Here is an 18,015-nt window from a genome sequence, read left to right on the forward strand (position 1 = left end):
TCCTTGTGAGTCATTTCTTTTATAGACAGTTTTCTTTGGCTACATTTGATTCAGGCATTTGATGCTTGTATGTTGTACACATATATGAGTATTTGTCTGCTAATATATTACTGTCATGCTATGTTCTGCATGTGCATGTGTGGTAGTGGGGTATGGAACTACAAGTTACAGAGGGTTGTGAGCTGCCATGTGGATTCTGTGTATTGATGCTGAGGTTTGAGCTTAGGTCCTCTAGAAGCCCAGCCAGTACTATTGAGAGCTGAGCCCCATCTCTAACCCCAAGCTCTTGATCACTCTTCAGATAACCTTTCTTGACTTTGTTTTTCCACGTGGGTTACTTTTCAGAACTGCCACTCTCAGGGAGTCACAGCAGGTTGCCTTGGATGGTGAGCTGTTAGAGACGTTGCCCAAACAGTATGTTAACCGAGAAGAGCAGACCACCCTGCATCTGGAGTGCAAAGGCAGTAGTGGCAAGAAGTGCCAAGGAGCAGCAGTTGTAACAGTTCAGGTGAGCTTCTTTCATTTCTTCATAATTTAGAGAATTTTAATAGAGTCCTTATATTGGCATATTGCTAAGAAAGATCCAAAGAAGGAGAACATGTGACCTGTGTTGGAAACATTATTTTAGAGTTTTATGGAGAGCAAAAATACACAGAGAGCAAACTAGATTGTTCTTAATTTCCCAAGCTAATAAAAAGACTTATTTGTATACAAATTTGGCTCTAGAACACATCCTGTGACAGATGTGTCCTGCAAGAAAACACTTGGTCAGGAATTCCAAAAGGAAGAAGACCATTTGGAAAGTTCCCAGGATGCTTAAGTTGTACCTCCTAAGATTTTGATGATGGTACAGTTAGAAGACATAGTGGAATGGATTTCTGTGTTGCTGTTTAGGTCCAATGTAGATCGGTTAGTTTCCGGTGTTCTGGGGAGTAGTGGTCAGGGTTCACATGGGGAAGGTTGTCACCAGTGATTACAGGGCTGAAGCTGAGGAGAAGTGAGGGAAACGGAGTTGGGCAGAGCTTGCCAATACACACATGAAATATGTATCAGTCTGTTTAAAAAGTTCAACTACCTGTCACTGTTACACCAGCCATATAGACAGAAGTCATTTCTGAGATATTTTTAGTTCAGAATGGGAACTGAGCCTAAGCCAGCCTGTAAAGCACTTAGCTTCACATCACACTCTGTCTAAACACTCTATATATCTAATTTGCTTCTCACAACAACACAGTGAGATGTGTGGTTTGTAATCTTCATTTCTGTATAAGGAGTGTGCCTCACCCCTCTGCAGCATTACCTGAGCTGGTGATGGGACATTTGGAGAAATGAGTGCTTGCGCCTGACTACACTTGCATAAAATACTTTGCATTAGCTTTAAGAAATTGAGTCATTTATTCATCCATTTTTTATTGTCTTTTAGAAATCTCTATCCCTTCCTTTTCAAATCCACAATGAACTATTCTAGTTTATTCTATATTGCTTTCTATAGAACACTGCTTCCTCTAAAATAATCTGTTAGATTTCTGTATTTTCCAATTCCTTGAGATTTATTCCAGATTTTTTGTTCATAGTTGTATGCATCTAATGTTAAAGGATTGACTTGTAAGTCAAGATAACTTCAGGCTGGCTATGTTCTCACATGGTATTGAAGCACGTCAGACTCCTAAACACTGCTGTCTTTGACCAGGTGCTTCTAAAAGCTAGTTTCCTTCAGTGACTTTCCCCTTAGTTACCAATGCTGTAAGATCAGGTAGAGGTATTTAAGAAAGGTCATTTGCTAAGTTGGGAAGCTGGAAGAAAGCCTGTTGGCCTGGGCAGAGTTAGAACTGGGCAGGGAGAAGTTGAGATCCATCTGGTCATAGTAAGAGGGAGATGGTTTATTATGAAGCTCAGGGCTTTTTTTTTTTTCATTTTTTTGTTTGTTTGTTTGTTTGTTTTTTCATGATAGAGCTTCCGTATATAGCCCTGGCTGTAGACCACCCTGGCCTCAGGCACACAGAGATTCTCCTGCCTCTACTTCCTGAGTGCTGAGATGTAAGGGACAGGCCTCTTGCTCTGGCCTGTGAACAGCCAGTGTCTGGCAGTGGATAATAGTATCAGGTAGAGCAGGGTGTAGCAGAACCAGTACTGATGTGTTTCTTTCTCTCCAGAAAAGGAGATCATAGTATTGTATGTATGAACTCCTGAATTGAAATTACTTTTGTAACCTGGTGTTTTATTAATTTTGAGACAAAAAGGACTCTCTTGTGAAAATACTTTCAAAGTAACTTTCTGCTGAAGGGAGGTGAGAAAGATGATAGATTATGCACATACAGACTTGTACCTTCCTCTCAGAAGAATGGGAGTTGCTAATGTTACTTATTAAAGGAAGACAAGAGGACTCACCAGAGTAAAGATGGGTAGGGATGATGGGTGGCATTCTGAGGGAGCAGGCGCAGTGCTGTATGTCTATAATCCCAGCGCACCGGAGGCTGAGGCCTCCTGAGCTGTGTCACCAGAGAAGAGAGACACAAGAAAGGAAACAGGACAGAGGCATTTGTTTTAAGAATTTGAGAGTAGCTGTCTGTGGCCACAGCTTCTTTAGAAATATTCCTGTTCTCGTAAAGCAAGTTAGAGTTTTCTGCTGGCCGCCACACTCGTTTGTCTGGTGCTCTGACTGCAGTGAAGTGTGGGAAAGCCAGAAGTAGAGAACTGTCTTAAAAATGCAGATGCACCAGTGGAACTAAAACATGCAGAGAGCAAACAACTTGTAGCCTGAGACTTGAAAAAAATTTGACAGGTATAGAACCACTCCTAATTGTCCCTGTAGTAGTTCTTTCTGGAGGAATTGAAGATAAGATTATTTTTATCATATACTCATTAACAGCTAAGAACAAAGTAGAATGAAAGGGAAACTCACAACCAAGAAGTTTGGGCTCAGTCATGGATGCACTTCCTAGTTCCACATCTAGATGTTATCTGCCTACCTAACTTTCAGGTCCCACATCAATCTCATTTTTCGCTCCAGACCTGGCCTTCCTACAGTCCCTCCTCCCTGCTCTGTACAGTCCCTCCTCCCTGCTCTGTGCAGTCCCTCCTCCCTGCTCTGTGCAGTCCCTCCTCCCTGCTCTGTGCAGTCCCTCCTCCCTGCTCTGTGCAGTCCCTCCTCCCTGGTCTATGCAGTCCTTCCTCCCTGCTCTTTGCAGTTCCCACTCTGTCCTGCTCTCCAGAGGAAAGTCTAGGCTTGTCACTTCTCTCACATACTGCAGCCCACTCCACGCTTCCCACCTAGTTCCTTCCCACATATGTCACTTTGACCTGTGGAGCTGATTTAAAGTGACTCTCTTTGTGTTTGTTGCTGCTTACCCAGTAGCTTACCAGTGTTGGTCTGAGCTATCATGCTAGGCTTCCTGCCGATAACCCTCTCATATCGCCCCATTCTTCCACCATTCATCTCTCTGGTCTCAGTTCTGACCACCTTCCAGGCTTTAAACCCATATTGGCTCTCCATGTCTACAGCCTTTCATGGCCTGTTTTGATTTTTTTTTTTTTTACAGAGCGAGGATCTTGTTTTGAAAACTCTTGACCACTTCTCAAGCAGTCTGGTTTTAGCCACATTGTTGTTCACAGCCCTGATGCTTCTGCCCCACAGATGCCTTCCTTGGCCTTCATGCTCACTGCTGAACTTGCATTCTAGCTCTTCTCTGGTCAGGCTGACAAGCTCTACCTTGCTTGGACTTGGTGTGTTGCAGTCGCCTGTTGCTATCCCCTGCCAGGCAGAATTCTGTGGGAAGTCTCCTTACTCATGTATATATCCTCTATCCAGACCATCTAGGGCACACGCCTGGCAGGCCATCTCAGCAATGCTGCGTGTGTCATGAGCTGTGTGGCTGTCAGCAGGTTTTGAGTCACAGGAGCTCAGTGACATGTTCTTCGTGTCTGTGTTGCCAGTGCTTCACAGTCAGCATGTGTGGTTTACAGCATTCAGAGCCTTCCCTAGGCTGTGTGAGGGAGCTCTGCAGAGAGTATTTGGATGCATGACGTGGACATTGAGACTTTTCCTAGTGAGTGGTGCTTGTTCTTTGCTTGTGGTTAGTTTTTGGTCCATTAGGCATCTTAGTGCTTCAGGTACAAATCCCATTGATACTTTCATTTGAACATAGGCTTCCCATTCTTGAGGAGCAGAAGGAATGTTGCATGTGTGATAGCACTGCTCTTCCCAGCCTGTTGGGGCCTAGATGCCCTTCGTGTACTGTAGAATTCTCTTGAGACACTTTGCTTACAGTATCTCATTTAATTTTTACAGATTGAGAATGAGTTACAGAAACAGGTTCACATTTACTAACAGACTTTCCAGGTAACACAGCTGTGTCGTTCAGCTAGAAATCATCATGCATCCATCAAAAGTCAGTTTCAATGTTGTTTATTACTATTACTATTTTACTATTACTGTTACTGTTACTATTATTGTATTGCTGGGGATTGAACCCAGAACCTTACACATGCTGGGTAAGTGCTGTACCACTGAGCTACACCTCCACTCCTCACGTCCACCTGTGCTCAGGACGTGTGTTTTTCACATTCAGTCCTGCCAAGCCATTGTTTGCTATAGCTGCTTTAACTCTCTGAAGACAAGCAGTGTGCGCCACAGGAGTTGGTAATGAGTAAGATCTCACATGTGCCTGAGTCTGTCATAGAATCAGTGATCTTGGTTGAACATTTTGTTTTACATCAGTTTCTAAACATTAGTTTCATGAAAAAAAGTCATTTTGCAGTCAAATTTTTTCTAATATAATTTTAAATGGTCCGTTTACAAAGACTTTGTATTCATTTTCTTGCTTAATAAAAATGTTCTGGATGTTTCCAGCTGTCTGCAAGCCTTTGAACTTGTGTAGTTTACTTGGAATGTACAGAAGCTGAATGTGTTTTATGAGGAGTGAGACGTGCTTCTTCTGTGGTCTCGATCTGGGCAGCAGCCTTTCATCATCCAGAGATATTCCCTGAGGAAGTGGAGTGATGTATGAATGGATTCTTTTGTTGTTAGTTAGTATTGAAGGCAGATTTGTTAGACCCAGGATTGATTTATTCTCAAGTGAACATTTTTCCACTCCTAGAAATAAAAGGTGGAAAGACCCAGTGAGGGCCTCCCACTTCTGTAAAACCGTGTGAAAGGACACGTTTTGTCCAACTTTTCCTTGTTTTATTAAAATTACTGAAGTGGAGGGGCTCCCAGCATGCTGCTTTGATTTATTTTCTCCGGAGCCTTGGTATCATGAGCTGGAGTCCTTCAGTCCTTCTCATGTCTATTCTTAGTGCTGGGAAAGTGTGAAGACTTATCCAACATTGGTGAGTCTTACATAACAAAATTACTGTGAAAAGGAAAATAGATTTGCTTAAAGATGTGCTGTGTGGAACAGACAGGACCAGTGCTCTTTAAGACTTTGAATGTAGCATTTGTGAGGGCTTCATTTAAACACATTGATAAAATATATTGACAGAATTTACAGGGTATATAATCATTGCTGTGCAGCCGAAGACTAGATCTGGGTGGGTGGATTTGCGAGAAGGTTTAAATGGTGCTGTTCCCTGTGTGAGTGAGGAAGCTCCAAGAGTGAGGGATTTAACCCTGCTGTCCACTGCTCTGCTCTCTCACCACCCTCAGCTGTGCTCACAGGATAGGTTCAACCATAACACTGGCCTGTCCACCAAGTCCCTCAGGTCACTGCCCTGACTCTGTCCTAGCTCCTGAAATTTGTCTAAAAACCTTTCCTTTTTGCTCACCTGTCCCTCCTCAACTCCAGGAGCCAGTATAACACTAGGTGTGTTTCTCACTTTCCTTTTCACCACGCCCTTCCTCGTGCTTAGTTCAGATTTGATAGGAAAGGGACAGAAGAGGCTTTGTTGTTGTGGCTGCCTACTGTAGCATGCATTCAGTGGCTGAGTGACCAATACTTGTTCCTGTTTGGGCTGTCAGGCTGGATGGGGGCCGTCAGGCTGGATGGGGCCAGCAAGCTGAATGGCAGCATGCACAGCTTTCAGCCAGCTAAGTGCATGTCCCTTTTTGTCAGTGAATTGGAAGGACTGAGCTAGTGTCAGATTCTCTTGCACATAGTTGCCAATAGGAATTCCAACCATAGTGAAAATCTTTTTCATTAATGATAAAGAGGCTTTTGAAGATCAGCCTTTAAAACCCTGTCATCCTGGGCATGACTGTGATAAAGGGCTGATACCAAGAGAGATATTCATAGGTCTCAGTCTTCCTTGTTTCTTGGGTCTTTTCATTCGTTCATTCTATGTGACAGATATGAAAATCTAGAGGCACCAATCACTTTGCAGTTGAGGTACTTACAGTTTTTTTTTTCCACCACTGAAGTAAGTAACCCTGTGGGGGCATACAAATGTAAAATCTAGAAAAAAGAATACAGCACAGTTGGGAAGATGGCTTAATGCACTCATGAGGAGCCAGGTGCCCGGTACTCATGTTAATGCAAGGCAGATGCGATAGCCTTGTTGGCAGTGCATCTGAGGCAGTCACAGGCAGTCCCTGGAGCAAGATGGCTAGCAAGTTTAACCCAGTTAGCATGTTTTGGGTTCAAGCGAGAGACCTTGTCTCAATAAACCAAGTGGAGAGTGATCTAGGAAGACACCTGCCATCAAACTCTTGTGTCCCTTGCATCTGTGTATGCTTGTGCACACACGTGTACACATGACTCTTACATGCTGTGAACATATATACATACATGTATACCATGTACATGCAGACATGGCAAACAAAGTAATAATCATTAAACAAAAGAACACAACATATTCTTTGTGATGAGGTAGGCTATGCATCTGCCATGACCTTCTGGTCTAGTAACTGTTGCCTTGGAGTTGGGCCCAGGGAGCCCAATTTGGAGAATTTCCTGAAGATTTTTTGCTATCAGCACTTGTGACACAGAATTCTTCTAGTTAAAAGCCACTGACAACAACCAGGAAGGAACCTCATAGCTATCTTCGTGGTGCATCCTGGGCTTAGGATGGTCTACTCATCTCTTCATATCCTAAAAGAATACCAAAAACGCACAGACAAAACCACAGTCGGTCAGAGGAGGGCTGTGTTAGTGACTACATCTGGTAGGGAAGACACACTTTTTAAAAGGATAGACTTTTGATAGATTTTTTTTTTTCGTGGAGCTCCATTAATTCTTGTTTTTTCATGTTGTCTCAGTTAGGGTTTTACTGCTGTGAGCAGACACCATGACCAAGGCAACTCTTATAAGGACAGCATTTAACTGGGGCTGGCTTATAGGTTCAGAGGTTCAGTCCATTATCATCAAGGCAGGAACATGGCAACATCCAGGCAGGCATGATGTAGGCAGAGCTGAGAGTTCTGCATTTTCATCTGAAGGCTGCTAGCAGAATACTGGCTTCCAGGCAGCTAGGTCGAGGGTCTTGTAGTCCACACCCACAGTGACACACCTACTGCAACAAGGCCACACCTACTCCAACAGGGCCACACCTTCTAATAGTGTCACTCCTTGGGGCAAGCATATACAAACCATCACACACATGTTTCCTAAGAGTCAGACCAACTTACTAGGAATTAATCAGTTGGCTGGTTGTTCTTTCTTTGACCTGCAATTGATTGGGTTCATTCCTCTCCCCTACCATATTGCTTTAGATAAGTTGTGAAAATATATTAAAATCAATATCATCTTCTCTGCAAACTAGCCTCCTTTCCCAGTGTGCCTTGCCCACCACCCACCAAGAGATTAAAAGGAAAAGATGTGCAGGACAGAGAAATGCAAACATCCTGACTGTAGCTCAGAGCTCTGGGCATCTTAAGCCTGGGTGTAGAGGGTAGCTAACAGTCTGTAGGATCAGTGTCATTGTCTATGAGTGGGCACAGGAAAGCCAGACATGCAGTAGGTGGGCAGGATGTAGCTGATGGTCATTTCTTGCCACAGTGACAGAAAATACAAAAGAAATGAACAGTGAAGAGAGACAAAAAGATGTTTCCAAATGAGGGGGCAGAGGAGTGAGGAGGGCAGTCTTAGGATGGGGAGAATGGAGCCCTGCAGTGCCACCTTTCTCTGTGGGTGTTGGGGACACCAGAGGATAGAAGGCTGCAGAGCTGCTGGAGGGGGAAGGGCACCTGGCACTAGGAAGAGGTAGATGAGGGTGATCTGACAATGCCACAAGTGGAAAGCAGAGAACAGGGCAGGAGGGAAGAGAGAGACTCTTCAGTCTGCAAGGCTAGTCCTCAAGGACTATCGCAGGCGAGGAAGAATGCCCAACTCCCCAAATTCTTGGAACCAGTGTGAACTCTTGAGGGCGATAAGCAGAGTGTCACTTGGAGCTGATGTGCCCTTGAGGAAGGCTGTACCAGGCTGGTTGGCCTGCTTTATTACTCTACTCTGCATGGAGGCAAGACTGTCCTGTGGCCAGACTGTTGAACAGCTCAGTTGTCTGCGTAGTCTGTCTGGCTCCAAGGCCTTTGCTGGCGCTGGTCACTCAGCCCCACCACAGTCAGCTGAGGGTTTACTTTCGGTTTTCTCTCTGTCCTGGGACTCTGGCTGCTTGTCTAGCCCAGGGTAAGAGGACAGTGCCGGGGGCCTCTGGTAGTAGTTACTGAGCTCATGGCCATCCTTTAACAACCTGCTGGCTAGGACTGGCCTTGTCTGGATCCTGTCCCAGCTTCCTTATGACTTTGGCTGAAAGACAAAGCTGCAACTGTCATTGTTACTATCCTAAGTCAAATCCTTACCTCTCACTGGGATGGCCTATGTTTGGAAACTCTTGTGGGCTTATTTTTTTTTACTGTTGTGTGTGCCTTGATCTCAGAGAGTCAGACATGGATGGATGTCTTGGGGGAAGCCTTTTGCCTGCTGGTGTTGCTCTAGGATCTTGGGCATGCAGAAGTGATACCCTTGGGCTGTGGATGCTGAACTTCTTTATCTGCAAGTGACCTTGCATTGCTTGGTGTTAACAGACTTTCCTGCTCTCTGCATGGAGGAGTGGCGTCCTTGACATTCTTTAAGATGGCTACCATCTTCTTGGGCTGATGTCTGGTTGTCTGTCAGGAGTCTGGTGGTTGAAAATCAGATTGTTACCAATCATGTAGGACATGGCATTAATGGCATCACAGGCAAGATTGCCAGGGAGGGAGCTGTTTACAGGGTGCCGACAGTGGCAGCTTTGTGCAGGTCCCAGCAGTGCACTACCTTGGTGTGCTGGGGGATGATGATGCTGCTGCATACACAGCTCCACCAGCTCACTCATGGTATCTGTGTTAAGGTCTGTAGTACTTGTCTTGCAGCATGAGGACCCGAATTCAAACCCTAGAACCAAATGAAGCCCAGCCTGATGTGCTTGGTGGTAAACTTGCTGTATGGTCAAGGATGACCTTGAGCTAATCCTGAGATTACAGGTGTGCACCCCTATTCCCAGTTTATACAGTGCTGGAAGTTTTGTCTCTCCTAGGTAAACCATGGTATTATATACCTAGTCCTTCTCTTAAAGAACACCAACCCCCTTGTATGTTAATCTCTCTCTCTCTCTCTCTCTCTCTCTCTCTCTCTCTCTCTCTCTCTCTCTCTCTCCCCCCCCCCAACCCCCCTTTGTTTTCCCTGTCTAGAACATAGACAAAGCAAATATCCAGGCTCCATGTGTGCCTAGCATAAAGAGGAAGATACAGATGCTATTAGCAAAATATCTGTCATTTTAAACAAAAACACACACAATTATAAAGCAACAATTAAGATACAATACAGGAAAGTGGGGCAGTAAGTGGAACAGTGGGCTACTGTGTGGGGTGAGAGAGTGCAGGCCTGAACTAGCTCATGAGCAGTCATGTATAATTTTCAGTTTCTGGAACAAAGCAAAGCACTTTATAGGGACTTCTCATGGATGTAAGAGTCAGCCAGAACTTGTGAGAGACTAGCCAAAAGTGCATGGAGAATTGAGCCAGGGGGGTGATAACAGAAACAGTGGTCACTTCTAAATGTACCTAGTTCTTTTGTATGTGCATGGTATGAGTACAGCCTCAAGTGACAACCCCTGTGCTCTTTTGAGACAGGATCTCTCACTGGCTGGTACTTACCAAGTTAAGCCTACGGTCTGCGCATACCACCATGCTGTTCTTGGGTACTAGGGTTTACACCCAGGTCCTCACTATCACCTAGGGCATGTCCCCAGACCTCCAGTGGATCCAATCCTTTAAAGAGGCACCATTCCTCTGGAACAGGCTGTTAATTAATTGTAGTGTGATGCCTGTGGTTAACTGTACGGGAGAGCATGTTGATCCCAGGCTGTGTGAGTCTCTGACCTGTCTCAGCCCTCTGTCCAACTCACTCTCTCTCTCTCTCTCTCTCTCTCTCTCTCTAGATAGATAGATAGATAGATAGAGAGAGAGAGAGTGAGAAGAGAGAAAAGGAGGAAAGGCCTCAGCAAGGGAAGATGCTATATGCTGGTTCTATGTTTGATGGGATTTGAACAAGTGAAACATAAGAAAAATAGGATATGTTTTGTCAAATATTCTTAAGCACTGATAAGTTATATAGACCCAAGCTTTAGTTTTTTTAATTAAAAAAAAAAAAAACAAGACGCATTTAAGCCAGGTGTGGTGGCACGTCTGTAGTCTAAGCACTTGGGAGGTAGAGAGGCAAGAGAATCAGGCATTCAAGGTCCACCTGGGCTAAATAGTGAATTTTAGGCCAGCCTATGTTATGTGAGACCCTATACAACACACACATGATAAAAGAAAAATTATATTTAATTTCAATTTGATTCTACATAAAAAGTGAGTTCTTTAATAGTTCCCTACTCTAATGGGTATTGAACTTAGAGCCATGTATTAGACAAGTGCTCTTATCACTGAGAGCTACATGTTTTATCCCTCACCCTCATTTTTAAATTAAGTGTCAGGGTCTCTATGTGCAGGACAGGCTGACCTTGAGCTTATGATCCTGCTGCTTCTGTCTTGTGCTAGAATAATCCTTGATAGCTTTTGACATATTTTCCCCATTCATTTTACATTCAATCAAGTTTTGGGTTAAATTGTATTGTTGACTATAATAATATACTATGCATCATATGCCATTGTAGTTATAATAAAATATCCCATTCTAGAAGTATTAGGAGAAAACAAGACTGTTGAGGGCTGGCTGTGGTAGATCATACCTCTAACCCTAGCACTTGGGAGGCTGAGGCAGAAGGATTGCCATGAGTTTGTGGCCAGCCTGGGCTATAGAGTAGACCATTTGAAAAAAACAAAACAAAACAAACAACAACAACAAAATCAAAGCAAACTATAATAACAAAGAGTCTGCTGATTCCTTGAATTGTTATTAGTTTGAAGGCATGTGCAAGAATGAAGCAGTAAGCCAGCAGATCCATGTTCTGCAGAAAGAAGTGAGGCAGTTCCAGGCAGAAGCTGCTCAGCCCCCGGCACTAGTTGTTGTGGAGGCTGCTGTGCATGCAGAAAACCTGATCACGTGAGTCCTATGCCTGCCGTTTCAAAGTTGGCTTTGCTGTTGATAGTAGTCATGCATGTTACCTTACCTCTTCCCCGCCTCACACCAACAGTCATTTAGTATGGAAGTCAGCAAACTGGGGCCTTTGGGTCCTATCTGGCTAGCTATCTGTTTTTATAAATGGTTTTACTGGAGGATAGCCATCTCTGTCTCTCATACGGCTATGACTTATGAGCTTCAGCAACAGATGAGACTACTTGTGATGCTTGCTTTACGGCCCACAAACATAAAATATTTCCTATCATCTGGCCCTCTCCAGCAAAAGTTTGCAAACCCTTGAACTGTAAGATGATCCCGTGCATTGGAACTCAGTGATGAGGGCTTACCTCTTCAGTTTACCCTGGAGTCAACCTCACCCAGAAGGTTACTGTTGTCAACTCAGCTTGTAAAATAAAGCTCACCACCATTGCTTACAGGGATGAGGCCTTTTTAACTTGCATGTGACCATTGTGGTTTTCTCTGAGAGCTCCTGGCATATACTCACCTTGTATAAAGCCAACTGGACAAAGCTGGGAAGGAAGCTATCTTAATTTAACATCACTGCACTTCGTGGCAAGCCACTGATTCCCTCAGCAAATGGGGATGGTGTGTAGAGGGCATTGAAGCCGCCTGTGTAGGGAAGGATTAGATCAGGCTAACCACAGGTTGGTATTTTTTATCTCTGGGAAGGTACTACAAAGCATGAGCAATAGAAGAATACCTTAGGAAAAAATTTTAGATGTATTTATTTTATGTGTAAGAGTGTCTTTCCTGCATGCATGTACTTGTACCACTTATGTGCCTGGTCTTCGTCTCACCCTCAGGCATATTTTAGACTTTAAAATATATAGAGATCAACATACTTGTGTTTTAAAGTATACAAAAGTCAAGTAACTGAATTACATACAATACATGAAAACTTTAATAAATGCCAGAATGTTAATTGTCCTTATAATAACAGCTGACTTTTATTTTCTCTAGGGAAGTATAAAAGCCTTACTGCGTGTCTAAAGTGAATTTTTAGGTAATTAATCGATACACATTTACCACATGTAATATTTTTAAGGTGTTATTTGCATAGAGCTCTGGAGACTCTTACAGATACTACCTGAGGAGTACAGGAAATCAAAGAGACATTTGAGAATATGGATTCTTTACTGCAGACAAATATTGTGCCCATGTTTTCCCACAGGGCCTTAGTGAACACTTATAAGTTACAGCCTACACCTGGAGTTCAGAAAATTGGCATTAGCCTTTTCTTTACTGTTGTGGACCATGTCAGTGATGAGACCCAGCGCCATCCTCCTACAAGACAGTTCTTTACTTCATGCATTGAGATCTTGGGACAGGTAAGGCTATTCCCAGTTGTCAGTCACGTGTGGACAGGCAGTGAATTCCCACAGTATCCTGACTACCTATAATCAGAAGCTTCTTGAGAACTGTTGGCTTCCTTTAATGTTGGTAGAATTTTTGGCATAGAATGTTGCATCTTCTACAAGAGAGATTAAGTTATTCATAATTGAAAGACTAGGGAGACATTAGATTTTGATATAGGTTGTTGGTATTATTAACAATTACATTGTTAAAGTTTCTTTATCATTTGCAAAATAGTTTCCAATTAGTTTTTAAAGTTTGTCCTCACTCTGTCTGACTCTGTATAGTTGACACCATTTTCATCATATTCCTTGAAAATGATGACTCCTAGTGGCATAGCCTATAATTCTGCTGCTTAGGATCCCAAGTTCAAGGCCTGCCTAAGGCTACAGAATAAGTTCAAGTCCAACCTGGACAATTTAGTAAGACATTGTCTCAAAAAAAAAAAATAAAACAAACAAAAACCAAAAAAAGATAGGGGTCAGTGGTAAAGTACTTTCCCAGTGTGCATGAGATACTTAAATTCAGTCTCCAGTATTGCTATTTATTTAAAACATTTCAAAATTTGTATTGCTTTTGTGTGTGCGTTTGTGCGTGTGTGTGTATTACACAAATATGTGTATGCATGCTTTATCACTTTCTGACTTGTACAAGTTCTGTCATGGAATCTTGAGTTAGGCTGGTCACCTTGTGATTTCATGTCTCCACCCCCAACCTCTGTCAGTTTCAGATGCACACAGCCACTGCCTCTTTAGTTTCATGTGGATGCTGGGATTAGACACAGGTCCGCAGGCCTGTGCAGCATGCATTCGTCTCCAAGCTGTTTGCCTGACTCTGCAGCTCAAGTTCTTTCAAATTATGTGCCTTTTGATGTGCTTATCAGCAGAGTGTGTGTATGTGTGTGTATGTGTGTGTGCGTGCGCATGTGAGTGTATGTGTGTGTATATGGGACTGTGTGTGCATGTGAGTGTATGTGTGTGTATATGTGAGTGTGTATGTGTGTTTATGTGAGTGTATATGGGAGTGTGTGTGCATGGGAGTGTATGTGTGTGTTTGAGTATGAGTATGGGAGTGTGTGTATGTGTGTGTGCGCACGCGCATGTGAGTATGTTGAGTGTGTATGGGAGTGTGTGTGAATGTGACTATGTGTGTGTTGCTGATTATCTTCCTTTGTACATTTGTTGGGCCTTGATTTGATTATAAGGGTTCTTTAGATGGTTTTTAGCCTAGTGCTTAGAAAGCAATATATTTTTATAGTTCAGTTTTCTTCCATTTTATGATTCTTTTGTCTCACTGAAGTTAAAATTTTAATATAGCCATACCAAGAGCCCTGCCTGTTATTTTTTTAAATTATTTATCTTAGTGTGTGAGTTACACTGCAGCTGTCTTCAGACATACCAGAAGAGGGCATTGGATCCCTTTAAAGATGGCTGTGAGCCACCATGTGGTTGCTGGGAATCGAACTCAGGACCTCTGGAAGAGCAGTCAGTGCTCTTAACCACTGAGCCATCTCTCCAGCCCCTGCCTGTTATTTTTGTTGTGATCAACATTAGCAAAGCCTTCCTAACCTTGCTGCTTAGAGAGTCACTTAGATTCTAGTGCATTTTAGCCTTTGAACCACATTAATTTATTATTACTATCATTCATTATTATTATTATTGAGACAGGGTCTCACTTTTTAGTTCTGGATGGCCAGGAACTCACTATGTATACCAGGCTGTTCTCAGACTTACAGTGCTAGGATTAAAGGTGCGTTATTTGTGGTATCTTTTTATTTATATTTTTGTTTACAAGAAATGATTTCACCTTATTTGGTACCCTTGAAGACTGACTGCTTAAGATAAGAGGAAAGGGAAAATTGAGCGGCTGCTCGTCTTTTATTTTGCCTAGGTGTTTATTAGCGGCACTAAATCAGAGTGCAGAAAGTTGCTTCAGACCATCCTGAAGAACAGGCGGCTCTGCTCTCTGCTGTCTCCTTTCTTCACTCCCAATGCTGCACCCGCTGAGTTCATCCAGCTGTATGAGAAAGTGGTGAAGTGTCTGAGCGAGGACAACAGTGACGTGATCTTCATGCTGCTCACCAAGGTGCTCATGGGTTGCCTGGGCAGCATCAGAAGTGACTGCCGCTTCCCATGCTGTAGAGCCACAGAGATTGGCCACGGATCCCTTACACACTGCATGATCTTTGAATAGCCTGACGTTACAGCCTCCCCTTTGTGGGAAAGACATGGCTGTACTGTATAGACAGTCTTACTGCATATAGTGTGGATTCCCAAAGGATCACATCCCAGGCTTTCTCTAAAAACTTAGTACAGTCATGAAATATTCCTAATAGTTTAATAATCTTTTTAAACTTACCTTGAATCTGTAACTATATTGTTTGATCTGTGGATTATTTTGTGTCAGACTCTCATGTTTTGAATAAGCCCAGTTAAGTGAGCTTCCCTTGTCCTCATTTTGAATAGAAGACTCTGAGAGCATGGCAGTGACTTAAGTAGTGGAGAATGTCAGTGCTTCAGCTGTGCTTCCTTCCGTGACACTGATGAAGCTGTGGGACTTCTTAGGGCTCAGAGGCTGACCTCAGTCCATAGCAGAGGCAAATATATTTTATAGTGCGGAAAGTTGGGAGATTCTAGCAGTCTGAGTTTTTATAATCTTAGGTAGTTAACTATGTCAGTAAATCCATGGCTGCTAAAGCTCTTAAGTGCTGCATGGGTCTGATGCTGTCCGATGAGGGACAGCTCTAGAGCTCCGACAGGTCTCAGAGGGACTGTCTGTGAAGAAAGTATAGAATTCCAGAAACAGTGGAGTTGTACATTGATAGTGAATTTGTGGTCAGTGGAGGGTTCCTGTTCTTGTTTTATGTTGTTTGCAGTGGTGGGTATGAAACCTAGGGCTGTGAACATTCAAGATGAGTGTTGTGTTTCTGATCGCGGCCTTACCCCACCCCGACCTAAGGTTTGATGTTGAGGAGGTTGAGGCTCTAATGACTTTACCTCCGAGCTCAGGTAATGAGTGGGGTGATGGCATCGTGGTGCCCTTCGCTTGTCTCCATGCGAATTTTAGTTCCTGTGTTAGTAGACAGGTACTCTTAGGCTGTCTGTGGTTTTTAAATTTGCACAGACCTCTCTGCTGCATCTAATTTTCTAACAGAAATAAAATGGCTTCTTGTTTCTGTTTCTTTTTAGTTTGATATTCAGCAATGGTTAAACAGCACTAAACCCGCCTTATCTGACCGCACCAGGCTCCTGGAGTCCATTCACTTGGCACTCACTGCCTGGGGTCTTGAACCAGAGGAAGATATTCTGATGCCATTTAATCTTTTCTGTAAGCACTGGACTCACCTCCTACTCTACCAGTTCCCTGACCAGTACAGTGACGTCCTCAGGCTGCTGGTGCAGAGTAAGTGTCTTCATGTGGTCATGGTTGAGAAGACCTCAGTCAGTTGTAGATAGCACGTTTACCACTCCACAGGTGCTGTCCAGAAGTGTTAAGATGAGGCCAGAGAAATGGCTCAGCAGGTAGTGCTTGCCACTCAAGCCTGGTGACCAGAGTCCAGTTCCTAGAAACCATGGTGAAAGGAGACATGCACATACGTGCTTGTACACACACACATACACACACACACACCTGCCTCGCACACACATTAATACAATTTCTCAATCGCTGTAGGAGGGTGGAGTCACCCTGCCCTCACCTTACAGTCCAGTGACGTCAGTGGAGCTCACTCCCACTTAAGTCACTTTGGTTGTCTCTGTACTTCGCTCTTCTTATACCACATATCCCTAAAAATTTGGTTTGGACTGTCACCATCACCGTCACCACCAACACCAACACCACCGCTTTGTAAAGTACACATGATCTTTGATTCTCATTGTAAAAGTGATTTGGGAAACACAAACCTGCTGTCTCTGCCTTTTGCTCTAGGCTCTGCAGAGCAGCTACTGAGTCCTGAGTGCTGGAAAGCCACTCTGAGAGCCCTGGGCTGCTATGCTCCAAGCAGCCAGCAGGGGGCAGCCTCCGTGGAGAGCTCAATGCTTCACAGTGCTTCGGATGTTCTCTTGTCAGACAAGCAGGTGTGTAGTTTTTGCTCTGACAGTTTGTGCATTCTTTTCCATTTCCCTTACCCTGAAGTTTTAAACAATTGGAACACATTTAAAATCTAGTGTTTTTGTTTTGTTCTGGTGTGTGTGTGTTTATGTGTGTGTGTTTATATAAGAGCTCCATGGTTTTCTTTCACTTTTGTTTCTTCTGTCCCCTTTGTCTAGACTGCTTTTCTCTTATGCTCCTGCATGCATGCAGTTCTATCCCTCTGAACAGAGCAACACCAGCATTCTCCCTGTATAAACCTTCTGTCCCACTTAAGGTCATCTGATTCATCCCTAAGACTGCTCCACGGGTCCCACAGAGCCCTTCATTTTGTCAACTTTATCTATGGTGGCTTCCCATCAGAAGCCAGGTGTGGTGGCACACTCCCGTGCAGTTGTAGATCAAGAGACTTAAGTTAAAGCCTTTTGAGTTTGAGGCCAGCTTGGCTCGTCTGTGAGACCTCACCACCAAAACCAAACAAATAAGGAAACAAAAGCAACCTTAAAAATAAGGAAAATATGACAATTTATTTGCAATAAAAGTTCCATTGCTTTAGAGTTTTAAACCTACTATTTTTTTCTATCTTTCTGTGGCTCTATCAAAAATCTATATTCCCTTCACAATCTGTCATGGCACTGTGCTACAAAGGGCTTGAAGGCACGGCTCAGCAGTGAGGTGCTCTCCTGCTGCTGTTCATGAGGTTCTCAGTTTCATCCAGCAACAGAAAAGAAGGAAGGGAGTGGGGGAAGAATACAGCAGACATTCAGTGAGCAGTGTTTGGCTGGCCATCTCTTCTAGGTAATGGAGACGGTACAGTGGCTTTCTGACTTCTTTTATAAGCTGCGGTTATCCAAGTTGGACTTTAAAAGCTTTGGATTATTCTCTAAGTGGAGCCCTTACATGGCTGATGTGAAGACATTTTTGGAATACCTTGTGAAGAGGCTGACTGACTTAGAAATTGCCTCCTTGGCCCAGGACCCAGCTACCAGCAGCAAAGAAGGTAGTGTGTGTCCAGCATGATGGGGGGAAGGTAGTGTGTGTCCAGTGTGATGGGGAGAAGGTAGTGTGTGTCCAG

General features: G+C 43.6%; 1 protein-coding gene across 1 annotated transcript in view; it reads left to right on the forward strand.

Annotated features, from left to right (window-relative positions):
- Positions 1 to 18,015, forward strand: part of Epg5 (ectopic P-granules autophagy protein 5 homolog) — a 97,255-nt gene that overhangs the window by 59,833 nt on the left and 19,407 nt on the right. Inside the window, exons 27-33 of the mRNA XM_028783215.1 lie at positions 346 to 508; positions 11,317 to 11,459; positions 12,670 to 12,826; positions 14,742 to 14,936; positions 16,040 to 16,253; positions 16,779 to 16,927; positions 17,739 to 17,940. Coding sequence (XP_028639048.1) covers positions 346 to 508; positions 11,317 to 11,459; positions 12,670 to 12,826; positions 14,742 to 14,936; positions 16,040 to 16,253; positions 16,779 to 16,927; positions 17,739 to 17,940 — 1,223 coding nt within the window. The remainder of the gene's footprint in view (positions 1 to 345; positions 509 to 11,316; positions 11,460 to 12,669; positions 12,827 to 14,741; positions 14,937 to 16,039; positions 16,254 to 16,778; positions 16,928 to 17,738; positions 17,941 to 18,015) is intronic.

This window comes from Grammomys surdaster, unplaced genomic scaffold, assembly GCF_004785775.1.
Source record: "Grammomys surdaster isolate TR1022 unplaced genomic scaffold, NIH_TR_1.0 1036, whole genome shotgun sequence".
NCBI classification, from domain to species: domain Eukaryota; kingdom Metazoa; phylum Chordata; class Mammalia; order Rodentia; family Muridae; genus Grammomys; species Grammomys surdaster.